Source organism: Peromyscus californicus, unplaced genomic scaffold, assembly GCF_007827085.1.
Source record: "Peromyscus californicus insignis strain IS unplaced genomic scaffold, ASM782708v3 Scaffold_4__1_contigs__length_199733344, whole genome shotgun sequence".
Classification (NCBI taxonomy): domain Eukaryota; kingdom Metazoa; phylum Chordata; class Mammalia; order Rodentia; family Cricetidae; genus Peromyscus; species Peromyscus californicus.
The window spans coordinates 120,048,243-120,070,972 of record NW_026294562.1 but is presented as its reverse complement, the minus strand read 5'-3'; the positions used below and the strand labels follow the sequence as shown (position 1 = coordinate 120,070,972).

Genomic DNA, 22,730 nt, shown 5'->3' with positions numbered 1-22,730 from the left:
TCTTCCTTAGGAATGCAAAGTCAATCATTGATACCATTGATCCCGCTAGGAGAGACAGGAAGATGTTCAAGGAGAAGATAAAAACGGCGTTCTCCTGCCTGTGGGGTGGAGGCTAACGAGGACAGGGGAAAAGGGCCTCCAGCGGCTCTTCCCCCACGGCCCACTCCGGCTGCCCGGGCCCTCTGTCAGCCCACCTTGCTTCGGAGCCGGGCATTCTCATCTCGGCAGATGGAGAACTGTCTCTTCCATTGCTCTACGCTGGCCGCCGACTCCTGCAGGGCTGTGGTCAGCCGGGCATTGCTCTCCCGCAGGGTCTGCAGCTCAATCTCCCACTTCTTCACATTGGCAGCACTGTAGGGGGACGAGGGAGGGCAGAGATTAGGAGTGGTGTCCATCACACCGCACCTCCATCTGCCGGGGGATGGGAACTCTGCCCTTCCTCGGCTCACCCCAAGGGAAGCTCAAACCCTTGTCTACCAGTCAGCTCATTCCCGTTGGGTTTGTTCGCACCAACTGCCCAGGGGGCCTGGAGTCTCTTTCTAGTGGGAACATGTCACCTTATCCAGTCATTTTCTTAAAGAGTTGCCCTAGAAGAAGGCAGGGGTAGCTCCGCTCTTAAGAGCACACACGGCCTCCTGTTTCACCTTTGATCTCTGTGCCCAGAGAAGACCCTTCCAACAAACGGAACCAGGCCTCCCTGGGTCATTGCTCCGCTTTGTCCCCTTTCATTTCTGTGTCTTGGAGTCCAGAGAGTTGCAATAACGAATGTGACCTGAGGTGATGGAGCAGAGCTGGAAAGGACAAACCCACAGGACGTTCTGCTGACAGCTGCAGTGACCGCTCAGTCTCTGAAGGGCTTGTCACACAGCTGCAGTGACCGCTCAGTCTCTGAAGGGCTTGTCACACAGTTGCAGTGACCGCTCAGTCTCTGAAGGGCTTGTCACACAGCTGCAGTGACTGCTCAGTCTCTGAAGGGCTTGTCACATGGGCGTGAGGACCCGAGTTTGATTTATAGCACACATGTAAAAGCCAGGGACAGTGGTGCATGATGTAATCCCCGTGGTGGGAGGCAGAGGCAGTAGGATCTCGGGGACTCATTGGCTGTACAGTCTAGATGATTGGTAAGCTCTAAATTCAGTAAAAACCCCATCTCAAAATTAAAAAAAAAAAAACCATAACAAACAAAACAAAATGGGAGCTAGGCATCGTGACGCATGCCTTTAATCCCAGTACTGGAGAGGCAGAGGCAGGTGGATGTCTCTAAGTTTGAAGCCAGTCTGGTCTACAGAGTGAGTTCCAGGACAGCCAGAGCTACAGAGAGACCTGTCTAAAATAAAACAGAAAAACAAAAATGGGGCTGAAAGGTGGCTCACGGGATAAGAGTGATTGCCGTGAAAGCAAGAGGACCAGAGTTCCATTCCCCAGCATCCATGTAAAAGCTGGGCGCAGATAGCCACATGTGCCTGTAATCCCAGCTTTGAGGGCCAGAGACAGAACCGGATCACAGGAACCGTATCAAAGGGTGGGCCACCCCAGCCAAATCAGGAGCTTCAGGTTTCAGCAAGAAACCTTGACTCAAAAAATAAGGTAGAAAGTGATAGAGGAAAACGCCAACATCCCCTCTGGTTTCTGTACGTCCGCATAGGTGCATGCCACCCCACACACATGCACGTACCCCATTCACACAGACACACACAGTAAGTCAGTCTCGCTCTCTACAGACACATACAGTATTCGATGTCTGTCTCTGTCTCCAAGGTAGAGGATTCCTGAGGAGCAACATACAAAGTTGACTTTTGGTCTTCACATACATGCATACATACAACACCCCCACACACATATATTCACTCAAGTGCATGCACACTTCCACACACAGGAACCTGCACACACACACACAGAGAATTTCTGCTCAGCTGAGGAATGCCCATTTTCTAATGACTGAAAGAAAAAATTGAAATATATACACCATATCTGAACAGTGTTATCTTTCTATCTACTGCCTCATAAATCTATGATTTGATTGGGAAATGCATGCTTTCGGGTTTAAATGCCACAGACTGAATAAAAAACCCAGTAACATGTTTTTATCTGATGAATTTTAGAGGTGATGATTGAGAATTAAGCCAATTTAGGGGAATGGCTTCAGGGCTATTCCTTTAACTTGCTTTTCACTGAACTTGGACTTGAAAACATTTATTTTTGGAGTTGGAATATTTTCATCTGGGCATCCCACTGTGAGTTAAACAACCAAAGATAGGTAAGAAAAGAGACTGGTCAGTTTTGTCTTTGAAGCACCTAAAAAGAACCAGCATCCAGACGCAGAAGGTGGGATCTAAAAGTCTCTTGTGCTTTCTGGAATTTCTAGGTCAGCCCACAGGAGTTACGTTCCAAGCGGCAGCTAGGATGCTGAGCGAGGCCAGTGAATGGCAGCCCTTTTGGGGGCTCCAGCTGGGGCGCGGCTGGCTACAGACTATCTGCAGGGCTGAGTGCAAACAAGGCAGACCTGGGAGATGGAAAGGCTCGCTTTAACCGCGTGACCTTGGCAGGGAGTCACTTTACTAACTGTGCCTAGTGTCCTCAACAGGCATTTAGACCGGACAGGCCTGAAGGTGAGCCGGCTCTGACGTGGGGAAGTCTAGGGAGAGCAGAGAACCTTCTTAGCCACAAGGAGACTGAAGGCATCTGGCCAAAGCCCCCAGCCAGGTGAGCAGAATAAGTCGGAAGGTACCAAGGCCAGTCCTGAAGACCCAGAAACACAATAGCTTGTGTTGTCATTTAAAATGTCAGTCTTTTTGTCATCAGTATGGGTGTCCTGTTAACGTACAGAACCACTTAGAAGAAACCCAAACCTTGAGAACCACCCTGCTTCCTACCTCTTCTCAACTGAAGCCACCTGGGTTTGGAGTGAGGGACGGCTGACTCTGATTTGATCGTCACACATTATGTTCATTTGATGTCACACCGTATGCAGTAAGTATGTAGAACTATGTGTTAACTATAAATATGTTTAAAGACTTGTGTTTTTATTTGTGCGTGTGCCACATGTGTGCCGGGGCTCTCAGAGGCCAAAGAAAGTGCTGGATCCCCTGCAGCTGGAGTTACAGGCAATTATGGGGCACCCGGTGCGGGTTTTGGCAACGGACCTCAAGTTCTCTGCAAGAGCAGCAAGCACTCTTATCGGTGAGCCATCTCGCGAGTCTCCATAAAAATTTCCCCTCTCATCTTTCCCCATAAATATTTTTAAAGACCAGAAATCATATGTTGACGTGTTAAATCATTCATTTGTGACCCTCAAAAATCACTTTAAAGTGACGCGTGTTTATGATCCTGGCACCGGTGAAGCAGAGGCAGGGAGACTGGAGTTTAAGACTGTCCTCAGCTACAGAGCGAGGTGGGGCTTACTCATGCTAAAGATCCTGCTTCAAAACAGCAGCCGAAACCATGTGCTGACGTCATCCTGGATGCTCCTCACCAACTTTATTCCCATGGGTTTATGGTTCTAGTTAATTCTGTAAAGGAAACTTCTTTTTCAAATACTATCCTATCCTTTTTATAGATAGGATTATTATTGGTTTTGTATGTGATTTCATATTATTTTTCATATTTTAGATTTTTTTAAAGCAGAATTGGAGTTTATTGAAAGGTATTTTTCATAGATCCTAAGCACAGTGGTTAATAGGAAGGCACAGGGCACACCTGAGAGCGTGGGTGTTGGCTTTTCAAAGAGAGCTGACATTTCTTAGGGTTTTATATGCTTCTCTTGGATGCTTAACTCTTTCTTGTCCTAGATGAATAAATGGTAAATATTTCTCTTAAAAAAACAAAACAGACTCTCTCACACACATTCACACATAATTATATCCTCCACACACACTTCCTCTCACTAACACACTCATACACACTGAATGATTGGCCTGACAGCTAGACAGTGAAGCCAACTGGTAAAGTTGAGTTTACCGAGGAGGAGGTAAAATGTGATTCTCCGAGCAGGACAGTCTTCTCTTCCAGTTCCGGAAACCCTGCCCAGCCGGAAAGGCTTCCAGGGAAAACAGAGCGTAAAGAACAGAGGGTGTGGATTTGGAAGCAGCCTCACCTCTGTGTCAAAGCGATCTTCAGTTTGTCATTCTCAGACTTGAGGTGGGTGTCAGCCGGACTCGCATGCGAGGCCTTCTCATCATCCGTCCCGTTGACGCTGGATGCCTGAGTGGAAGATGGGGTTTCACGCCCAGATTCCTGGCCAAAGTGAATTATCTTCACATGTTACTGCTTGTCCTTACATTGGCAGCAAATTAGGCATAATGAGAAAATATGTGTTTATGAGTCTGGACAAACCGACTCATTGAACCAGAATACAGTGTAGACCAATCAGCAAAAAGGCTGACCAAGACAATAATCCTAGGACTTAAAAACCCCAAACACACCACACAGAGTTCATAAAGTCTGGAATTTACTAACAACATAATACCTGGGTCACCACTCAGAGCTTTTTAATTCAAACTTTAAGTTCCTATTTTCTGTGTTCAATCCCTGCCTGCCAAGCTTGAATACCTGGTCCCCTAACTACCCCAGGACAGAAGTTACAATTGACAAAGGGATTGCTTTAAAAAACAAAGAGCCCGAGGAATAGCAAATCCTTGAGGATACAGAAAGAGTATCAGAAACAGAGCTGACGTACAGATCCCGGCTATGGAGAGTTAGACCAACGTATTTATTAAAAACACAGGAACCAGATACAGTGTTTGCTGGCTTCAATACTGCTTAGCATTCTCATGAATATCCTGAAGTGTTTTTTTGTAACAAACCAACCACCAGGAGGAAAACCTCATCTAGTCTTGAATACGATCTGAGATCTTATTTAGCCTCCAATAGGCACAGAGGCAGTGTGAAGAGAGTAATGTATAAATTTAACTAACTTAAATTTCTGCACTACAAAACAGAAGTCATAAATAAAATTAAAATGCAAACAAAACCCCAGGGAAAATATATGCAGCAGGTATTAAAAGTGAAATTTAAAGATCTTTTCCATGTTGAAAATCTCTTGAGCTATTTTCTTACATTAAAATTAAGATTTTATTTACATTGTAAAAAATTTGCATACACGTGCAAACACATATGTGGAGGTCAGAGAAGAACGTTCAGGAATCCATTCTCTTCAGCTGCAGGTTCCTTAGACTGAGCAGAAGTCATTCAGCTCATCAGGCTTGTATGGCAAGTACTCTGACCTGCTGGCCCAAGAATCCTCATTTTTTAGAGTTACATACTGAAATATTTTTGGATCTATTAAGATACCTTGGATTGCCTTTAAAACATGGGCCAGGCAGCAGAAGTAGGGGCCAAAACCAAACACTTGGGCACTGAGGGTCATTACACAGGATGAGTCCAACATTTTCACACATATTAAAAAGTGTGTAAAGCCAGCAGCTGCGGCTGTCTGACCAGGCATATGATCAAGCCAGTCAACAGCCAAGCATGGAGGGCGGGGTTCAAGAGCCCTTACCTCTAACTGGGGAGTTACTGACAGTCGGTGTCTTGTGGAGGAGGGGGAACGGGTTTTCTCTAAGGGTGTGGCCCCAGGTAGGTCAGCCATGGGCCAGTGGACATTGTCACATCCAAAGGTATAAGGGGAGCACAAAGTGGACTTGGTAGGTTATTTAAGAAAAAAGAAAGGAAGAAAGAGAGAGAGGACAAAAGTTGGGAGAGGACGTGGGGGTGAATATGGGAGGAGTTGGGAGGTGAATATGATCAAAATACATTATATGAAAGTCTCAAAGAATTAATAAAATATTGTATTACATATTTAATAGTATATTAAAATATGTAAATCCCTTAGAAAATGATGTATGAATACTTTAACTCTTTTTAAAAGGAAAGAAAGACTATTGATAATTACAAAAAAAAGAAATGCATGTAACCAATAGCATAAAAACATTCAGTGTCTCTAGAAATGGAAAAAGCCAATGGAGGTACACTTTCCATCTGTCAAATCAACAAGTTTTCTTAGTGAGGTGTGGGAAGAAAAAGCCTTACTCACTGCTGGTGGGAGTCGGAACTCAACACGCTGTAGGCTAAGAGGAGACACCTCAATACTTTAAATGCCCACACCTCAACCCGTGTTTCCATTTCCAGAATTTATCCTGCAGAGAACGATCAAATGCTCAGAGATGGGGAGGGATGTTCATCACCATGGTATTTATGTTAGTGAGAACAACAACAACAACAACAAAAAAAACCAACCAGCTGTCCCAAATTGTAGGAGGTTAAGGGAATAAGGCATGATACAAACTGGAATATTACTAGAGCATTAAAGCAGTTTTGAAAGTGAATACTGGAAACCAGGAGGAAATGATCACGACTTACAAAGTATTTTCTTGAAAGGTTAAAAAGAACAATACAAAGAAATGTACTAGCAAGGTATAATAAAAATATACACTTTCGAATACTACCAACCCATCCTCCAGTGGCGATACAGCGCACGGCCTTGAGCTTGTTTTCCAGTGCTGGGGTTTGAACTCGGGGCCTTGTGCTTGTTAGGGACCACTTCTGAGGAAGCTTTAAGAAGTTTTAAAAATGCCCATGGGGCGTGGGGGTTGAAGAGATGGCTCAGTGGTTAAGAGGGTGTGGTACTCTTCCAGAGGACCCCAGGTCAATTGCCAGCACGTGAATCAGGTGATTTATGACAGCCTGCAACCCCAGGTCCAGTGGATCTGATACTACTGGTCTCCTCGGCCACCCCCAACACATGGCATACAGATACACATACACACATGATTAAACATAAAATTTAAAAAACAAAAAACAAAGAGAAAATGTCTATAGTTTCTACCCACATTTCCATTTCAAGAACTCACCCTAGGTGATTACTCAATAATTACTCCACGAAATCAAGCTGTCACTTGGATTAAGGACTATTTAGAAAGGTCCGGGGAAGTTCCCGTCCACCTGGAGCCTGGCATATGGTCAATCCCATAAATCTACCTGGATTGTCTTTTTTTACTGCGAGCCAAAGACAAAGTGTGGGCAGGCACCAAGTCTGCCGGCCAAACCAGAGCCCCGGCGGACTCTCTCATCCCGAGTGATTGCTGAGGGCTCTCCTGTCCAGAGCTCTCACTCCCGACCTCCTCTTTTCCTTATGTCCCAGGCTTCAGCTATTCTGTTTGGCTCGTGGTCAGGTCGGGTGTTGAACACAACTATTTCAGGTGCCTGGTCTTCCTGGTTCTTTCCTAGGCGCTGTGCCCTCCAGCCAACCCTTGCTCACTTGCACCACAGCTTCCCAGGCCAAAGAGTTCTCCGCGCCAACCCCTCCCCCCCAGCACTCTCCTGAGACACATCCCGCAGCACGCTCTTACATCATGCTCACGTCAACTCCACATCAGTAGTCATATAACGACTCCGATGTCTGCTGACCACCTAGCTAATGAAATGGATGATAATGAGGAATCCCCGGTCTCACAGCATCTCCAGGCTTTATCTCCATACCCGATGCAGAAGTGTACAAGGCAGATACCCAGGTTGTCTGGCTCATCCATCATGCTTACTCCAAATCCCATGTCTGCTCCTGGAGTCTCCCTTTCCCTGTCTCTAGCTATAAGATGGTCAAGCCTTCTCTCATCAACAAAGACACCAGACACGCTAGTATTTTTTAAATCTCAGGTTAAATGGGTCTTTTACAGCCATCATTATCACACTTTTAAGCAGACAGACTACTCAAATCCTGGCAAAGCCAGATCTCTTCAGACTTAGAGCGTGCAGGAATACCACCTCCCACCTGTCCTCAGTTAAGCGTTTTCCCTAGTGAGCAGGAGGTGCCTGCAGTCACTGAAGAACATCTCACTATGGACTTCCCAACAGTCATCAAACATTGCCTCACCACTCACACTGCCTCTCCTCAAGGTTGCTAGAGTTCAAGAAAGCACAACATTGCCCTTGACCTAGCATGATGGGCCTTAGCATAGACACTGTGCACTAACCAAGCCCCGCCCCGTTCTGCAGTGCGGGCACAAAGCCTGGTCTTGAACAGACTAAGTAAGCATTCTACCACTAGTTACAGTGTGACCTTTAAACGTAGTGACTGCACAAGCTCTCCCTGGCCTGGGAACAGGCAACTCAGAGTTGAGTGTATCAACAGTTCTCTGTCAAGAATACAGTCCTACACCGGAGAAGTTCCAAAGTCTCATAAAAAACATGTCACTTCATCTCTTGGAGAGCAGGCTAACAGCTGAAAAATGCCTTCAGAATGCCCTGCTGCTAAAATTACCTGTTTCTTGCCAAGAGTGACAAGGAATAAGGAATCTCAATTACTGATCACACTCATATTTATTTCAGGGACAAATGACTTACTTGGGAATGATTACTCGAGGTCTCAATTTTCTCCTGGGACTTGTCTCTGGCGAGTCTGGCAGCTTCTTTTACCTCCTGGAATTTCTCTGCAAACTGAACATGCAGAACAGTTATTAGGACTTACTTTAATCTTATTCCTGGTCATATTCAGTAGCTACCTTTATTATTTTGTATCCATTTTAAGCCTATAAATTAGGTACAAATGGCGGAAAATCTTTATCTGTCATTAAAAGGAAACAAAGACAAGAAATCCCCTTTTCCACTAAACACTATGGCCACCGTCAGATGGGAAGCAGTTTCAAAGTTACTGATGCCAGCTGGATGCAGTTAACTAAGAGAAAGCACAAATTGGCAATCCTCTGGTTAACAGTACCTAATAGCTCCCCCACTGAAGAAACCCGAGGGAAGATCCACAAACTCCATTAAAGGGATTCAAGAACTTGGAAGTTAACGCCATGAGAAAGGAAAACGAGGCTGGGTTTGGTGGAGCATGCATACTTGGCACTCCAGAACTTGGGAGGCTGAGGTGACCGAATTGAAAGTTCAAAGCCAGCTCATGCCATATAAAGAAGTCTAGGGCAGCCTGATATGAACAATTAGACCCCAACAAGCAACAGCAGCAGCAACCACAAAACAAACGCCTAAAATATTGGGGGGGGGGGGTAGTTTTAGGTACAAAAATAGAAAAATGCAATAAATAGCCTATGATTAGATCTTTAATTATCACATAATTTGCTTTTAAATGCTTCAGCAAGAATGAGGAAACGTGACAAAGTGCTGATGTGATGGTTAACCATCAGTGTCAGCTCGACTCGATTTGCAACCACCTAGGAGACACACCTCTTTGTACGTCTGCGAGAGTGTTTCCCGAGAGGTTTACCTGAGGCGGGAAGACACACCCTGAATGTAGATACCATCCTATATGCTGGGATCTCAGAATACATGAAGCGGGCAGGTGCTGAGGACCAGCATTCAGCTCTCTGCTTCCTGTCTGCAGATGCACCCGGACCAGGCAGCCACTTCCTGTCCGCCCCACCCTGAAAGCGTGAGCCCAAACAAACCCTCCTTTGGGTTGCTTTTATCACAGCAATAAGGAAAGGAACCAATACAATGAACACTGGAATCTAGGTGATACGCGCACTGTTTGTTGCTCTGTTCTCTATTTTTTAAAAATGTTTTAATATTTCCATAATTCAAAAGTCCTAAAGTCAGGGCTGGAGAGGTGGCTCAGCAGTTAAGAGCACGAACTGCACTTGTGGAGGACCCGAGTTTGGTTCCCAGCACCCATGTCAGGCGGCTCACACCCACCCGTAACTCCAGCTCCAGGGGACCCCACACCCTCTTCTGGGGTCTCTGTGCGCTGTACTCAGTGCACAAATCCACACCCAGATAAGCATATACACGTAATTTAAAGGGGACATTTAAAGAATCTTTCTAAAAATCCTAAAGTCACAGGAAAACCCTATCAGTTGCTGGCTCACCGCCACTGACTGGCAAGGGACTGAGTCACTTAATATATTGTTAGTGCGGAGAAGGGCTTGACAGAGGATGCCGGCATTATAAATCGGGGGTAAAAGGGCAACCCTGAGACAAGAAAAGCCAGCAGGCTGCAGCCCTCTGAGCAGAACCCTGACAGAGAGTGGGTGCTGGCAAGCCCAGAGCGCCCGTGTGAGCAGAAAAGGGCATCCTTTCTGTTCCAGCCTGCGTTCCCCTGAAGGCCCCCGAGTGAGCAGAAAAGGGCATCCTTCCTGTTCCAGCCCGAGTTCCCCTGCAGGCCTACTAAGCAAGCTACAGACATGGGGGCTTCAGACTTGACCACTCCAGAGCTGTCAGAAGAAAATCACTTTATCTGCTGCTTAAAACAGATGAGACTCCCTGGGAATGGAGAATACTACCGCCTCCTTGGGGAACCCTGATGCGGAGGGGCCCTGCTTCTCCTTCTGGCAAACTGCGCCGCCCTCTCCACTCCCCACCCCGTGCCAGTCCCAGGCACATGTGTTTATTCTTGAATGGATGCGCTTCTGCTTACTGAGAAAGGAAACAATCATGTCAAAGACTTGGCCCCACTCCACAAAGGAACTCCAAGTTTATAAAGGATTTTGCTTACATTCAAGCAGACACAAATGAAAAAGGAAATTTCAGGGAAAAAAAGAAAAAAAAAAGCTTTAAAGTAGTGAGAGAGGAGAATGGGACTGGAGAGATGGGTTAGCTGTTGAGAGCACTTGTTGATCTTGTAGAGGGCAGGGGTTTGGTTCCCAGCACTCACAAGGCAGCTCACAACCATTTCTATTATCAGTTTCGGGGGGTTCTGATGCCCCCTTCTGGCCTGTGCAGGTACTGCATGAAGATGGTGCTCATACATCCACTCGGGCAAAACACTCATACACATAAAATAAAAATAAATAGCGGCTGGAGAGATGGCTCAGAGGTTAAGAGCACTGACTGCTCTTCCAGAGGTCCTGAGTTCAATTCCCAGCAACCACATGGTGGCTCACAACCATCTATAATGGGATCTGGTGTCCTCTTCTGGTGTGCAGGCGTACATGCAGACAGAACACTATATATAATAAGTAAATAAGTCTTAAAAAATAAATAAATCTTTAAAATGCATATTTATAAACAAGAGAAGCCCTATCAGATACATTTCGAAGAAGTCCTCATTTAAAATACACTATAAGTTGAGCATGGCGTTTCCTGCCTATAATCTAAGCACTTGAGAGCCTGAGGCAGAAGGATTACTGAGAATTCTAAGCCAACCAGCCTTGGCTACACAATGAGTTCTAAGTCAGCCTGGAGTGTAATGTAAGACCTTATCTCAAAACCACAAAAACAACCCCCCAAAACAGCAACAACAAAAAACTAAACAAACAAAACAAAACTCCGTGTTGCCAGCTGGTACAGAACAGAGCAGAAGGAGCCATGAGAATCGGGCCCTACCGCCTGAGCAGTGAGCCGATGGCAGCAGGATCAGCAAACAGAGAAGATTATCCAGCTACGGTAAGTGGGAAAGTGTGCTGAGCCCCCGATGAGTTAAAAGGCAGCTACGAGAAAGACCAACTTAAAAAAACCAGACCGGGGTGCAAACAGAATCAAGCCTTCATCAGCCTGCTGCTTGAGGGGTAGGAGAGTAATGCTCTAAACTTGGAGGCCATGAAAGAAAACCACAGACATGACAGGTTTGACTATATAACCATTCAAAGCTTTGAGTGCAGAAATAAAAAACAACAACAACACAAAACAAAACAAAATACTCAACTCAGAAGGGAAACAAGAGCCAGGGAAAATGCCCTCAGCCAGGACAGGACAATGTAACAAAAAACTTATTTTTTCACAGAATTTGCACAAGATGAAAATGCCAACAGATAAATGGCAAAATCCATGAGTAAAAATACAGTAAATAAATGATCTCTGAGGAGGATTGTTCGGCCTGGCTGGAAATCTGAAGTAATAGAATGAGGTGCTGTTCTTTGCCTGTAAAATTAGCGCACACTAAATACAATCACAAACCCCAGTGCTGGCGAGATCTTTCTGGTAGTGAGTTTTGGTACAGCCCCACTGAGCAGCAATTTGGAAGCACATATTGTGAGTGACAAAAATATTCATACCTACTGACGCAGTGATATCGCTTCTGGGAAACCGCAGAGAAAATAATTGAGAATACGAAAAAAAGGGGCCTTCAATATAATGATCATAATTCTAGCATTATCTTCAGTAATGAAAAAGTGGAAGCAATCCAAGGCCCTGTGAGGCTGGGGGGAGCGATCCTTTCACAGTCTCTGACTGCTGGGAGAGCAGAGCCAGGTATGGAGTCCTCAAAAAATTATCATCTGGTAGAGACTGCCTCCAGGTCTAAAGCTTTCTAATATTTCTCCTTTACTATACTAAAAAATCACATACACTTGTAAGCTTAGAAAAATACTGTTTTAATTTTTTGCTATTATTGTGTCTGTGTGTGTATGTCTGTGTCTGTATGGGGGTCAGAGGATGGCCTACGGAGTCAGTTCTCACCTTCCACTTTCATGTGGGCGCCGGGGATCAAACTCAGGACATGGGGCAAGCATCTTTACACCTGCTGAGCCATCTCAGTAGTTCCAAAAGATGTTTTAAAAACCTATGGTCTCATCAGAGATGAGCACTAATCACATAAGCTTTCCATATGCATATATGTATTCATCACATTTTTAAAAAATGAAATGATGCTGTATATCTCATTTATAACCACCTCTGAAATTAATAATATGGCGTCAATACTTCCAAGCATTTATAAGCTCTTCTACTAAATTACTTTAATTGCTACACAATATTATCCTGGATATTTAATCAATTTCCCTTTTTTGGAATTTTTTTATTAAGAAATAGTTTTTATTCATTTTACATACTGACCACAGATCCCCCTCTCTTCCCTCCTCCCGCTTCCCCAGACTTCCCCTGCAACACCCCCCATTCCCTCCTACAAGAAGGTAAGGCCTCCCATGGGGAGTCAGCAGAGCCTGGCACACTCAGCTGAGGCAGGTCCAAGCCCCTCCCCCTGCCTCAAGGCTGTGCAAGGTGTTTCACCATAGGTAGTGGGCTCCAGAAAGCCAGCTCATGCACCAAGGATGGATTCTGATCCTACTGCCAGGGGCCCCTTCAGTAGATCAAGCTACACAACTGTCTCACTTATGCAGATAGACTGACTAGTCCAGTCCCATCAAGGCTCCACAGCTGTTGGTCTAAAGTTCATGAGTTCCCACTAGCTTGGTTCAGTTGTCTCTGTGGGTTTCCCTATCATGATCTTGATGCCCCTTGCTTATAGAATCCCTCTTCTCTCTCTTCGACTGGACTCCTGGAGCTCGGCCTGGTGCTTGGCTGTGGATCTCTGTATCTGCTTCCATCAGTTACTGGATGAAGGCTCTATGATGACAGTTAGGGTATTCACCAATCTGATTACTGGGGTAGGTCAGTTCAGGCACCCTCTCCACTATTGCTAGTAGTCTAAGCTGGGGTCATCCTTGGGGATTCCTGGAAACTTCCCTAGCACCAAGTTTCTTCCTATCCCCATGATGTATCCCTCTATCATGGTATCTCTTTCATTGGTCTCCCACTCCGTCCAGTTCCAGCTCGACCATCCCGTTTCCTTATGCTCTCATTCTCCATCCCCTACCCTCTATTGCTCCCCCATCACCCCCAGTTTGCTCATGGAAATCTCATTCATTTCCCCTTTCCAGAGCAATTCACGTATCCTTTTTTTTTTTTTTTTTTTTTTTTAATATAGGGTCTCACTATGTAGCTCTGACTGGCCTGGAACTCAGAGATCTGCCTGCCTCTCCCTCTCAAGTGCTGGGATTAAAGACATACATCAGCATGTCCAGTTAATCAGTTTCCTTATGTTGAATTTTTTGTTGTTGTTGGATTTTTCAGTTTGTCTGTCTGTTTCTTTCTCTGATCCTGCAAGGAATTCCTCATAGAAGCTGCATCTTGCCACCAATATTTCCTTACAGCTTCCTATAGTGAAACTCATGGATCGAAAGATATTCAAAACAGAGTTTTCTGCAATATATTGCCAAATACACGTTTTGTTTTGTTTTTTAAATTCTGAGATCATTTTCTAAAGTTGTAATAATTCTAACCAAAATTATCATTGTTTATGAAAAATGAGACCATTACCAACTGATCTTATGTGTCCCTGCTTTGGAGTGGGGTCACTCTGGAAGACCTGGACCCTATTGCTTGCCTATTAAAAACTGAGTATTTCTTTGTCTGTTAGCTTAACAGAATCTCATAGTTGTCTGGATCAGTGAAGAGGAATGAGAGCCGTCTGGGCTGATAATGGCAACCTACTTTACTAATTTATTTCATTTTGGTGGGGTGAGCTGAGGACCCAGGGCTGACAGGGGAGCCAAAGATGACCTCTGTCCCAGCGTTTCTCAGGAAAGTGCTGGCCCCACCCTCTAACACCCCCTCTCCCCCACTCCAGTCTGCTTTCTCCCCTGAATGCAGATGTGATGAGTACAGCTTGAGAAGACTCACACGAGGCAGCCAACTCTCAGACCCGACAGTGTGGAACCAGGGTGTCTCAGTCACGGTTCGGTTGCTGTGAGGAAACACCACGGCCAAGGCCACTCTTAGGAAAGGAAGCATTTACTTGGGTCCTCCTTCACAACAGATCCCGAATCTGATCCATGTGGACACTTCGCTGTTTTTCTGGTCCAGGCCACTGCCATGTGTGACCTGGGTTTGTACTATAGCCTCCTAAAGGGTCACACTTCCATACCTGCCTCCTCTACAATCTCTTCAATGCAACAGCCATAGGTAGGCATGATGATGTACACCTGTAATCCTAGCACTCAGAAGGTAGAGGCAGGGGGCTGACAAATTTGAGGCCAGCCCAGGCTACACAGTGAAACCTGTCTCAAAAATACATACATACATACATACATACATACATGCACATACATTGTCTTAGTCACTGTTATATTGCTGTGAAGAGACACCAGGATCAAGGTAATTCTTAAAAAGAAAACATTTAATTGGGGACTTGCTTACAGTTACAGAGGGTTAGTACATTATCATCATGGTGGAAGCATGGTGGCAGGCATGGTACTAGAGTAGTAGCTGAGAGCTACATCCTGATCCATAGGCAGAGAGAGAGAGAGAGAGAGAGACAGAGACAGAGAGAGACAGAGAGAGAGACAGAGAGACAGAGAGGAAGAAAGAGACAGAGAGAGAGGGAGAGACAGAGAGAGAAAGAGACAAAGAGAGAGGGAGAAAGAGAGATTGAGAGAGAGAGAGAGATGCTGGGCCTGGTATGAGCTTGAAACCTCCAAGCCCCACCCCCAGTGACATATTTCCTCCAACAAGGCCACACCTCCTAATCCTTCTAATCCTTCTCAAACAGTGCCACTCTCTGATGACTAAAAAGCATTCAAATATATCAGCCTATGGGGGCCATTATTGTTCAAACCAACCATACAGTGCAAGCAACAGCCTGTCTCAGGACTTCTCTTTACATAGTAAGAATAATCCTATACTTTTAAGCACTGCGATTACTTTTTTTCTGTTACTTGTAGCCAAAAGCACTCTAATTAAAATATATTAGAAGAATGCCTCACAGCCCCCCAGGTAGAAAACTGGCCTTTAGATCAGATGCACGGGAGACATGAGGCTAGGTCATACTCTTAGGACTATACTGAATTAATAAAGGAAACGTAAGGGGACATGTGGGCAAGAGATGATTTTAATTTAGAATTTGTATTGCATTTATTTACCGTGTATACACACGTACCACGACAAGCATGCGGCACTCAGAGAAAAGCTTGCAGGAGTCATTTCTCTCCTGTCACCATGTGGGTCCCAGGGGTTGAACTCGGGTCATTAGACTTGGTGGCAGACGCCTATATCAACCGAGACATCTCACTGGGACCCTGCCCTCGTTCCATGTTTCTTGCTGAGGTTAAAATACTCTGACAACTTAGGGGAGAAAAGGCTCGTTTTAGCTCACAATTCCATGTTCTGCCCTATCACTGTGGGACAGTCACAGCATCAGGAGCTCTCCACAGTCAGCAGCAGAGAGAAACGGACGCGTGCTCACGTGCTTGCTTGTGCTCAGCTTCCCCACTCTCACACCGTGGAGGACCTCCTGCCTAGGGAACGGTGCTGCCCACAGTGGGCTGGGTCTTCCCACATCAATGAACTTAATTAGGACCGTCCCCCACAGACACACCCACAGGACAACATAACATAGGCAGTCCCTCATTGAGACCTTTCTCAGGCGAGTCTCCACCGAGTCAAGTTGACGGTTAAGATAATCACCACATTATTGTGGCAAAGGCCACATGCGGATGTGGTTGAGATGCATCCACCATAGAGTAGTGAAGGTTCTATTCTGGGCTATTCGCCCTAATGAAAGAACATGTTTCCTTTGTCTGCAATAAATGAGAAGGAAGGAAACTCAGGATGGTGGGCATGTGAGGTCAGATGACGAAAGACCAAATGTTAATGACCATCTCTACCTTCATGGTCTACCTCCTTTGGTCTCTTTCCATGACCTTATCTTAGCAGAGAATGCATGCTCCGTTACAACAATCCTCAGTGGGCTGAAGTATCGTGTCTTTTCCAGTGGACCCACGGCCCCCAATTCCAAGCCAGGAATATACAACTTTTATTATTTTTGGAAAGCCTGTCTAAAGAGCAAAAAGTGTCTGCGTGATACTTCCTGGGAGGTGGCTGTCGAGTGGTCCTTCTAAATGAAAGCTAAGCACAAGGCATCTATTTTCTTTCTGGGGGCTGGAGAGAGAAAAGTACATTTAAAGCGTTCTTAAGTGAAAATGTCCACACTGGTGTTTCATTGTCCAGCCCACAACGTCTGATTACTGATCCCCTCGTAGGTCTGTGGGTGGCTGTGCTGAGAAGTCAGGGATATTCAGTCACAGCTGTCCCCCAGCACACAAGCCTCAGGAACCCCTCAGGCCCAGGCTCCCTCTGTGCCAGCTAATTGCCACTTGTCGAGGCTGCTGGTCTCTATTCATGGCAATTTATCGGTGTGTGGTTAATCGTTCCCTTCAAAGAGAAGGGAAACGCTGACGTGAAATATTTTGGACAAAGGACATATTTGAGAGCTTGTTTCAGAACTCTCTGTGATGATGGCAGGTCACAGTCACAGAGCAGAGATGCCAGCATTGCCAGAGTGACTCAGGAAGACCGGACACTCCTCCTTAATAATAGGACATTTTCTTCGTCTGGGAGGAAGTGGAAGTAGCAGGGATCAAGGTCTTTTCAGCTCTCCAAGGCAGGAAGAACTGAACTTTCATACTGTCCTACTTTTGTTTGGAGCTTTCCTTTTGATTCCTTTTCACGGATGTTTTCCCTTTGTCTGTCTTCACTGCCTGGTTTCCTCTACAGAGTGAAAGTGAGTGGACCCGGCAGCCATGAGTGGTTCTTTCAGACTATTCTGGGCTCCAGGGAACTTCTGGCCCTAGATAGAAGCAGAAGCCTTTGCTGAGATGGCTCAGACACCACCAGATGCTTGTCCGGCAGCCTGAGGCCTGCAGGTACGAAGAAGGTGTGGGCATGAGTGCTGGGTGATGAGTGGGGGCTCCCTGGTCTCTCCTCTCCCTACCAGGCAGGCCTGGAAAGCACACAAAGCCATGCTCCACTTCAGACAGAGGTCTCCATTACACTGCACCTGCTCCCGCCCCCATTTCAGAAGACGACACTGTCAGCATCCATCCATCATCATCCCAGAGTCTTGGCCTCCCTCATCTGTCTGACAAAGACCTGTCAATTTTTAAAAGTTCTTTAAAATTCTCTATCTCTTCCTCAAACCGTTATCAGCTCTACCCTGAACTGAATCGGACTTGCTTCTAAGAAAGGGGCGGGGGGAAGAATATCTGAAATGCAAATCTGATCACTCCACTTTGGGGTTAGAATCCTCCTAAGGTCACAAGATAGGATTCAGAAGTCCCAGCACACCCGACAAGACCACTCAAAGCTGGCTTCTAGCAGTCACATCAGAGAAGACTGGGTGAGGCGTCTGCAGCTCCCCTTTGGGGCACACATCACGGTGCCAGTGCTGGAGCTGTGGCTGCTGCTTCCTGCCATTGGGATGACAGTGGGACACCCCTGGGGCCTGGACTCACATCTACACTGGACCCTGGAAAATGGTCAAGGTCAGCGGTGTATGGGAAGGGAAGAAACAGAGTTGGACAATTTTGTCCCTAACTAGTGCCAAAAAGACTTTGGAACTAGCAAAGTTCCTGGGCTCAAGTGTAACCGGAGAGCTAAAAACAGTCATATTCCACATGACTGCCACTTAGATCCCCAACCTGCAGAAGACAATCTTTCTAGCTACACAGCAGCCAGGGCTCTGTGGATGCCCAGGTACAACCTCTTAGGATCAAAAGACCTATGGATAAACTGGCCATGGTGCCAGAAGACACATTCCTGCTCTCCATAGTCACCCTGACCTCTGACCCCACAAAGCATCCAGCAGCAGCGAGCATCATGGAGCACAGTGAACAGTGCTCCGTGGAGAAGCTTTCTCCAGAGTAGTACTTCACTAGAGATCATACTTCCGAGACGAGATGGCCACGCTTCTGCCTGCCCCGCTCCTCACACCTCCACCTAGTGCCTTATGTACCACACCACGCTGCTGCAGACCTGGGGAGTCTGTGGAGACTGCTGCTTCTTAAATGCAGAGAAGCAGGGGTCTGCCGGCCAGAGCACCCTCAGGTCCCCGGAACGCTTTATCCAGCAGAGTAACAGGCTGGCACTGCGCTTGTCCCTACTAAAGCATCCGCCCTCCGGAGTCACAGTCCACAGGTCCGGCATAGCGGGGTGGGGCGGAGAAGGAGAGTCCCATCCTGATAGCCAATGCCCTGGTAACTTAGTTACTCTTTTCGCTGCTGTGGCCAAAGGGATCTTTGGGAGGAAGGGATCACAGCTTAATAAAGGGTGCGTGCGGATCATGGTGGCTGAGAAGGCACGGCGGTGGGAGGTACAAGCTGGTTACCCCGAAAGTGGACAGGAAGTGAGGCCAACCTATAAAATCTCAAAGCTGGCTCTTAGTGACGCACTTCCTCCATCGAGGCCCCACATCCTGAAGATTCCACAACCTTCCCAAACAGCATGACCTGGGGGGACATTCCCCATTCTAACTGTACCTGACCTCAACTCCTCTGCTTCTCGCCCTGTGTGTCTGGACTCTGTGATCTGGAGATTTTTCGGCCCCAGGAAATGGTAAGTGGCCTAGTGGGTGCCCAAAGAACCACCAGGCCTGTCAAGCTTCTTTGGCTTCCAAGGGAACAGCATTTGCTGGAGATGAACTTCCTTTCCTCCACAGACTGCTCAGTTTTCAAGGAGTCTGCTGTTTGAGAGAGGGCGTCTCTTCACCCCCAGCACCACAGCAGGCAGCTAATGGAGGAGAGGGCATCCAACCACTCCCTTGTTCTGAGGAGAGGAGCACTTACCTTCGTGAGCTGCTGCTCTGAGGAGAATCCCAAACCAAACACTGTGTTGGCTCTGCTGTCCGCCCACTGCCCGAACTTCTGGGAGGTTTTGGTGAACGTCATGTTCGGGGTGATGGTGCTGTTTATGATCACCTGTGAGGAGACACCCGGGGGAGAGTGTTAACTCTGAACCAGGCCTTTTCTCCCGACAAACCCCAGGGCTACGGGGACTTCCTCTATCATGCTGTATTTGCTCCTGGGCTGTTCTTACCAGGGCAGACACAACCACGAGAAAGGGCAATTTCAGACACTCCATTTCACATTACCAAAAGGAAAGCATCTCTCCTAACACAAGAATGGCTTCCCAAACTGATGTTTTATTGCCCCACAGATACCGAGTATCAAACTGCCCTGAAAGGCTAGTCACGTGTGCATTCCCAGAAGAACTGCCCTCCCCACACCGCACCCCACCTCCGGTTTGAAATCACAGGCACGCTAACATCCAGCAAAACAGTTAGTACTTCCACCAGCAGCCGGTCCTTTGCTTCCCAAGGGGAAAGAGAAGGTTCTGATCCAGAGAGTAGGTAGAGGGCTAACTAGTAAATAGACAAGTCATACTGGTGTGAGCAGGGAGATCGTAAGGGATGGCGAGGAGCCTGGTGCTGGCTGTTACCACCCCTTGACCTCAAATGGAAGAAGAAGTGGAGGCCACAAACCCTGGGAGGAAGGGTCAGATGGAACACCTGCTTTCTTTCTTTCTTTCTTTCTTTTGGTTTTTCGAGACAGGGCTTCTCTGTGTAGTTTATGAGCCCATCCTAAAACTCGCTCTGTAGACCAGGCTGGCCTCGAACTCACAGAGATCTGCCTGGCTCTGCCTCCCGAGTGCTGAGATTAAAGGTGTGCGCCACCGCCACCACCACCACCACCACCACCACCACCACCACCCAACCCCCGCACAGTGAACATGTGTTTTCTAATTTTGTGTTTCTGGTTAACAGAATTGCTGCCATGAAGTAAATGTCCAATGTTTTGAATGATGAATGAATGAATGAATGAAAGCAACATGTTCCAGATGGCCCCTGGGTCAGTCACATACACATCCTTAGGGGCTCCTTGAATGCCAGTAGGTGAAGGCTGATGGAATATAGCATACAGCTCTCAGACTTTCCCCTCACAGGCTTTCCCAGAGTTAGCCACACTGCACTATTTCTTTAAAACGAAACGATGTCTAAGTTATTTTTCGTAAGGCATTTTATCTAATCTTATCTTTAGAGAAGGGGAAAATGAGGCTCAACAAAGTCAAATGGTTTGTTCAAGGTCATAAACCAGCAAGTGGTTAAAAGGGTGTGGATGATGAATGTATGGCTCTCAAAGCAATGGTTAATTGATTCCGAGAGCAAGACCTATTCATCCTGTTTGGGGATCAGTTCCGCTTCTTTGACCTATGAACTCATCAACTTTGGAAACTTCTCAGCCATTCTCTTCACAGATGGCTTCTGTGTATCTTTTCTCCTCACCTCTCTTTCCGCAACTCCGGTTATACATATGCTGGACCTTATGAGTGTGCTGAACATGTCTTACATTGACCAATTACCACCCCCTTCTCATCATGGCTCTCTCTGGTTTAATGTGGGCATTTTCTAAAGATTTACTTTTTATTTTTAATTATGTGTATGTGTTGGGGGAGAGGGTATGTCTGTTGAGTGCCTGTGGAAGTCAAAGGTGCTGGATGACCTGAAGCTGGAGAAATAGTAGGTGGTTGTGAGCCACCCAACATGGGTGCTGGCCATTGAAACAGGTCCTGAGGAAGAGCATTATGTGTTCTTAACCACTAAGCCATCTCTCCAGGCCCCGGTCTGGGCATTTTTAATAGATCTGTTTTCTACTTCACTGATCTTGGTGATTGATATGGTCTATCTGTGGTTAAATCTACCTACTCAGTACCTTGTGTGGGGGGCATGAGGGAGTGAACAGAGAAGGAAGGAGTTTTAATTAGTCAGCTAGTCTTGCTATGTAGCTCAGACTAGCCTTGAACTCACCATCTGCCAACTTCAGCCTCCCCAGTTCTGGGATTCATGACCATTCCTGCCTCCATTGAGTTATTTTTAAAATCTAGCATATTTGATATTTTAAAAATCTATCCCAAGACCAGGCATGGTAGAGCATACCTTTAATTCCAGCGTTTGGGAGGCAGAGGCAGGAAGATCTCTGTGAGTTTGAGGCTAGCCTCATCTACAAAGTGAGTTCCAGGCCAGTTAGGGTCTACTTTGTGAGACCTGGTCTCAATCAAAATCAATCAATATTCTAAATCCCTGAGGATATTCTTCCCTTTGCCTGTTTTGTTCATTTCCTCCCTATCTCCTCAACATATTAATGTATTTATTTTAAAATCCTTGATGCATACGCTGATGCCTGGACCATCTCTGAATCTTATATTATCTGATTTCCCCTCCTGACTCAAGGCATATGGTCCCATCTTTCTGCAAATCTAGTCGTTTTTTTTAATCTCATGCTGAAATATGCAAAGACTCCATAGAATGTGCCCATCTGCCAGAGGAAGCTCCCCCTCTTCTCTGCTGGATGAATTAGGCAGACAGGAAATCCCTTCATCCCAGGGCCAGGCTGGGTTTCAGTTCCCATGAGACTCAGTCTACCTTTGGTTCCCTCCCGGACTTAGAGTAGGCTCTTTAAGGAGTTCAAAAGAGAGATGGGCATCTTCATCTCCTCTGCCCTCAAGGACTGTGGAGTCAGTACTCTGTGAGACGTTTCCAGCTTGCTTTTGTAGCCTATTAAATCCACATATCTTCCCAACTTGGCTGGCCTCTTATATTGGCTTCAGACTTGCTCTGTAGCTGAGCATGACCTTAAACTCCTAATGCCCCTGCCTCTACCTACCAAGTGCCCACCCAACCAGCAAACTGTGAAGGGGAAATTGGCCATGTGTTGGGGTTACTCAAATCTCCCCTTCTGTCATTTAAGCAATGTGATCATCAAGATCTCCACTGGTTTCTCTACCAGAAGTAGCCTTTCTGCAGGACCCAGCTCTGCATATAGTCTTGAGCTGTCCCTAGGCAGTAAGTGCCCAGGTGACAGGGTGTGTAGGAGCCCGGTGTCCCAATGTCCATTCCATACTCTCTCTGGGACTTCCATGTTTTTGTGTATTGTAAACCCTTGGCAGGAACTTGGTTTCTATACACTGTAAATTAAGAAAAATGTCTTGGGTGGGGGAGGGAGAGTCGGCCATTTTGAAGTTTCTCAGTCTCTAGTTTCATATCTTTGGTCACTGCTAAGTGTTGATTCCCGTCCCCCAGCAGTATCTCTGCCAGAGCCAAGCCCCAGCCTTCAGCCTGTATCCGGAACTGGCAAATGTTTACAGGAGAGAGGCTGCCCAGCTTGCCTCTGAGTGGTCCCATCTCTCTAGAATCTTGGTCTCTGGAGTCCTCATCATTCTGTAGCTCTTTGATGCCC

At 46.4% G+C, this 22,730-nt stretch overlaps 1 protein-coding gene across 2 annotated transcripts in view; it reads right to left on the bottom strand.

The window, feature by feature from the left end:
- The window catches only part of Homer2 (homer scaffold protein 2), a 103,499-nt gene that overhangs the window by 13,416 nt on the left and 67,353 nt on the right, over nt 1-22,730 (bottom strand). Inside the window, exons 3-6 of one of the 2 annotated variants that reach the window (XM_052761502.1) lie at nt 19,284-19,415; nt 8,338-8,430; nt 4,094-4,233; nt 195-351 (exon numbers count right to left, since the gene is read on the bottom strand). In XM_052761502.1, the coding sequence (XP_052617462.1) occupies nt 195-351; nt 4,094-4,233; nt 8,338-8,430; nt 19,284-19,415 (522 nt within the window). The remainder of the gene's footprint in view (nt 1-194; nt 352-4,093; nt 4,234-8,337; nt 8,431-19,283; nt 19,416-22,730) is intronic. The other variant, XM_052761503.1, reaches the window with a different exon arrangement.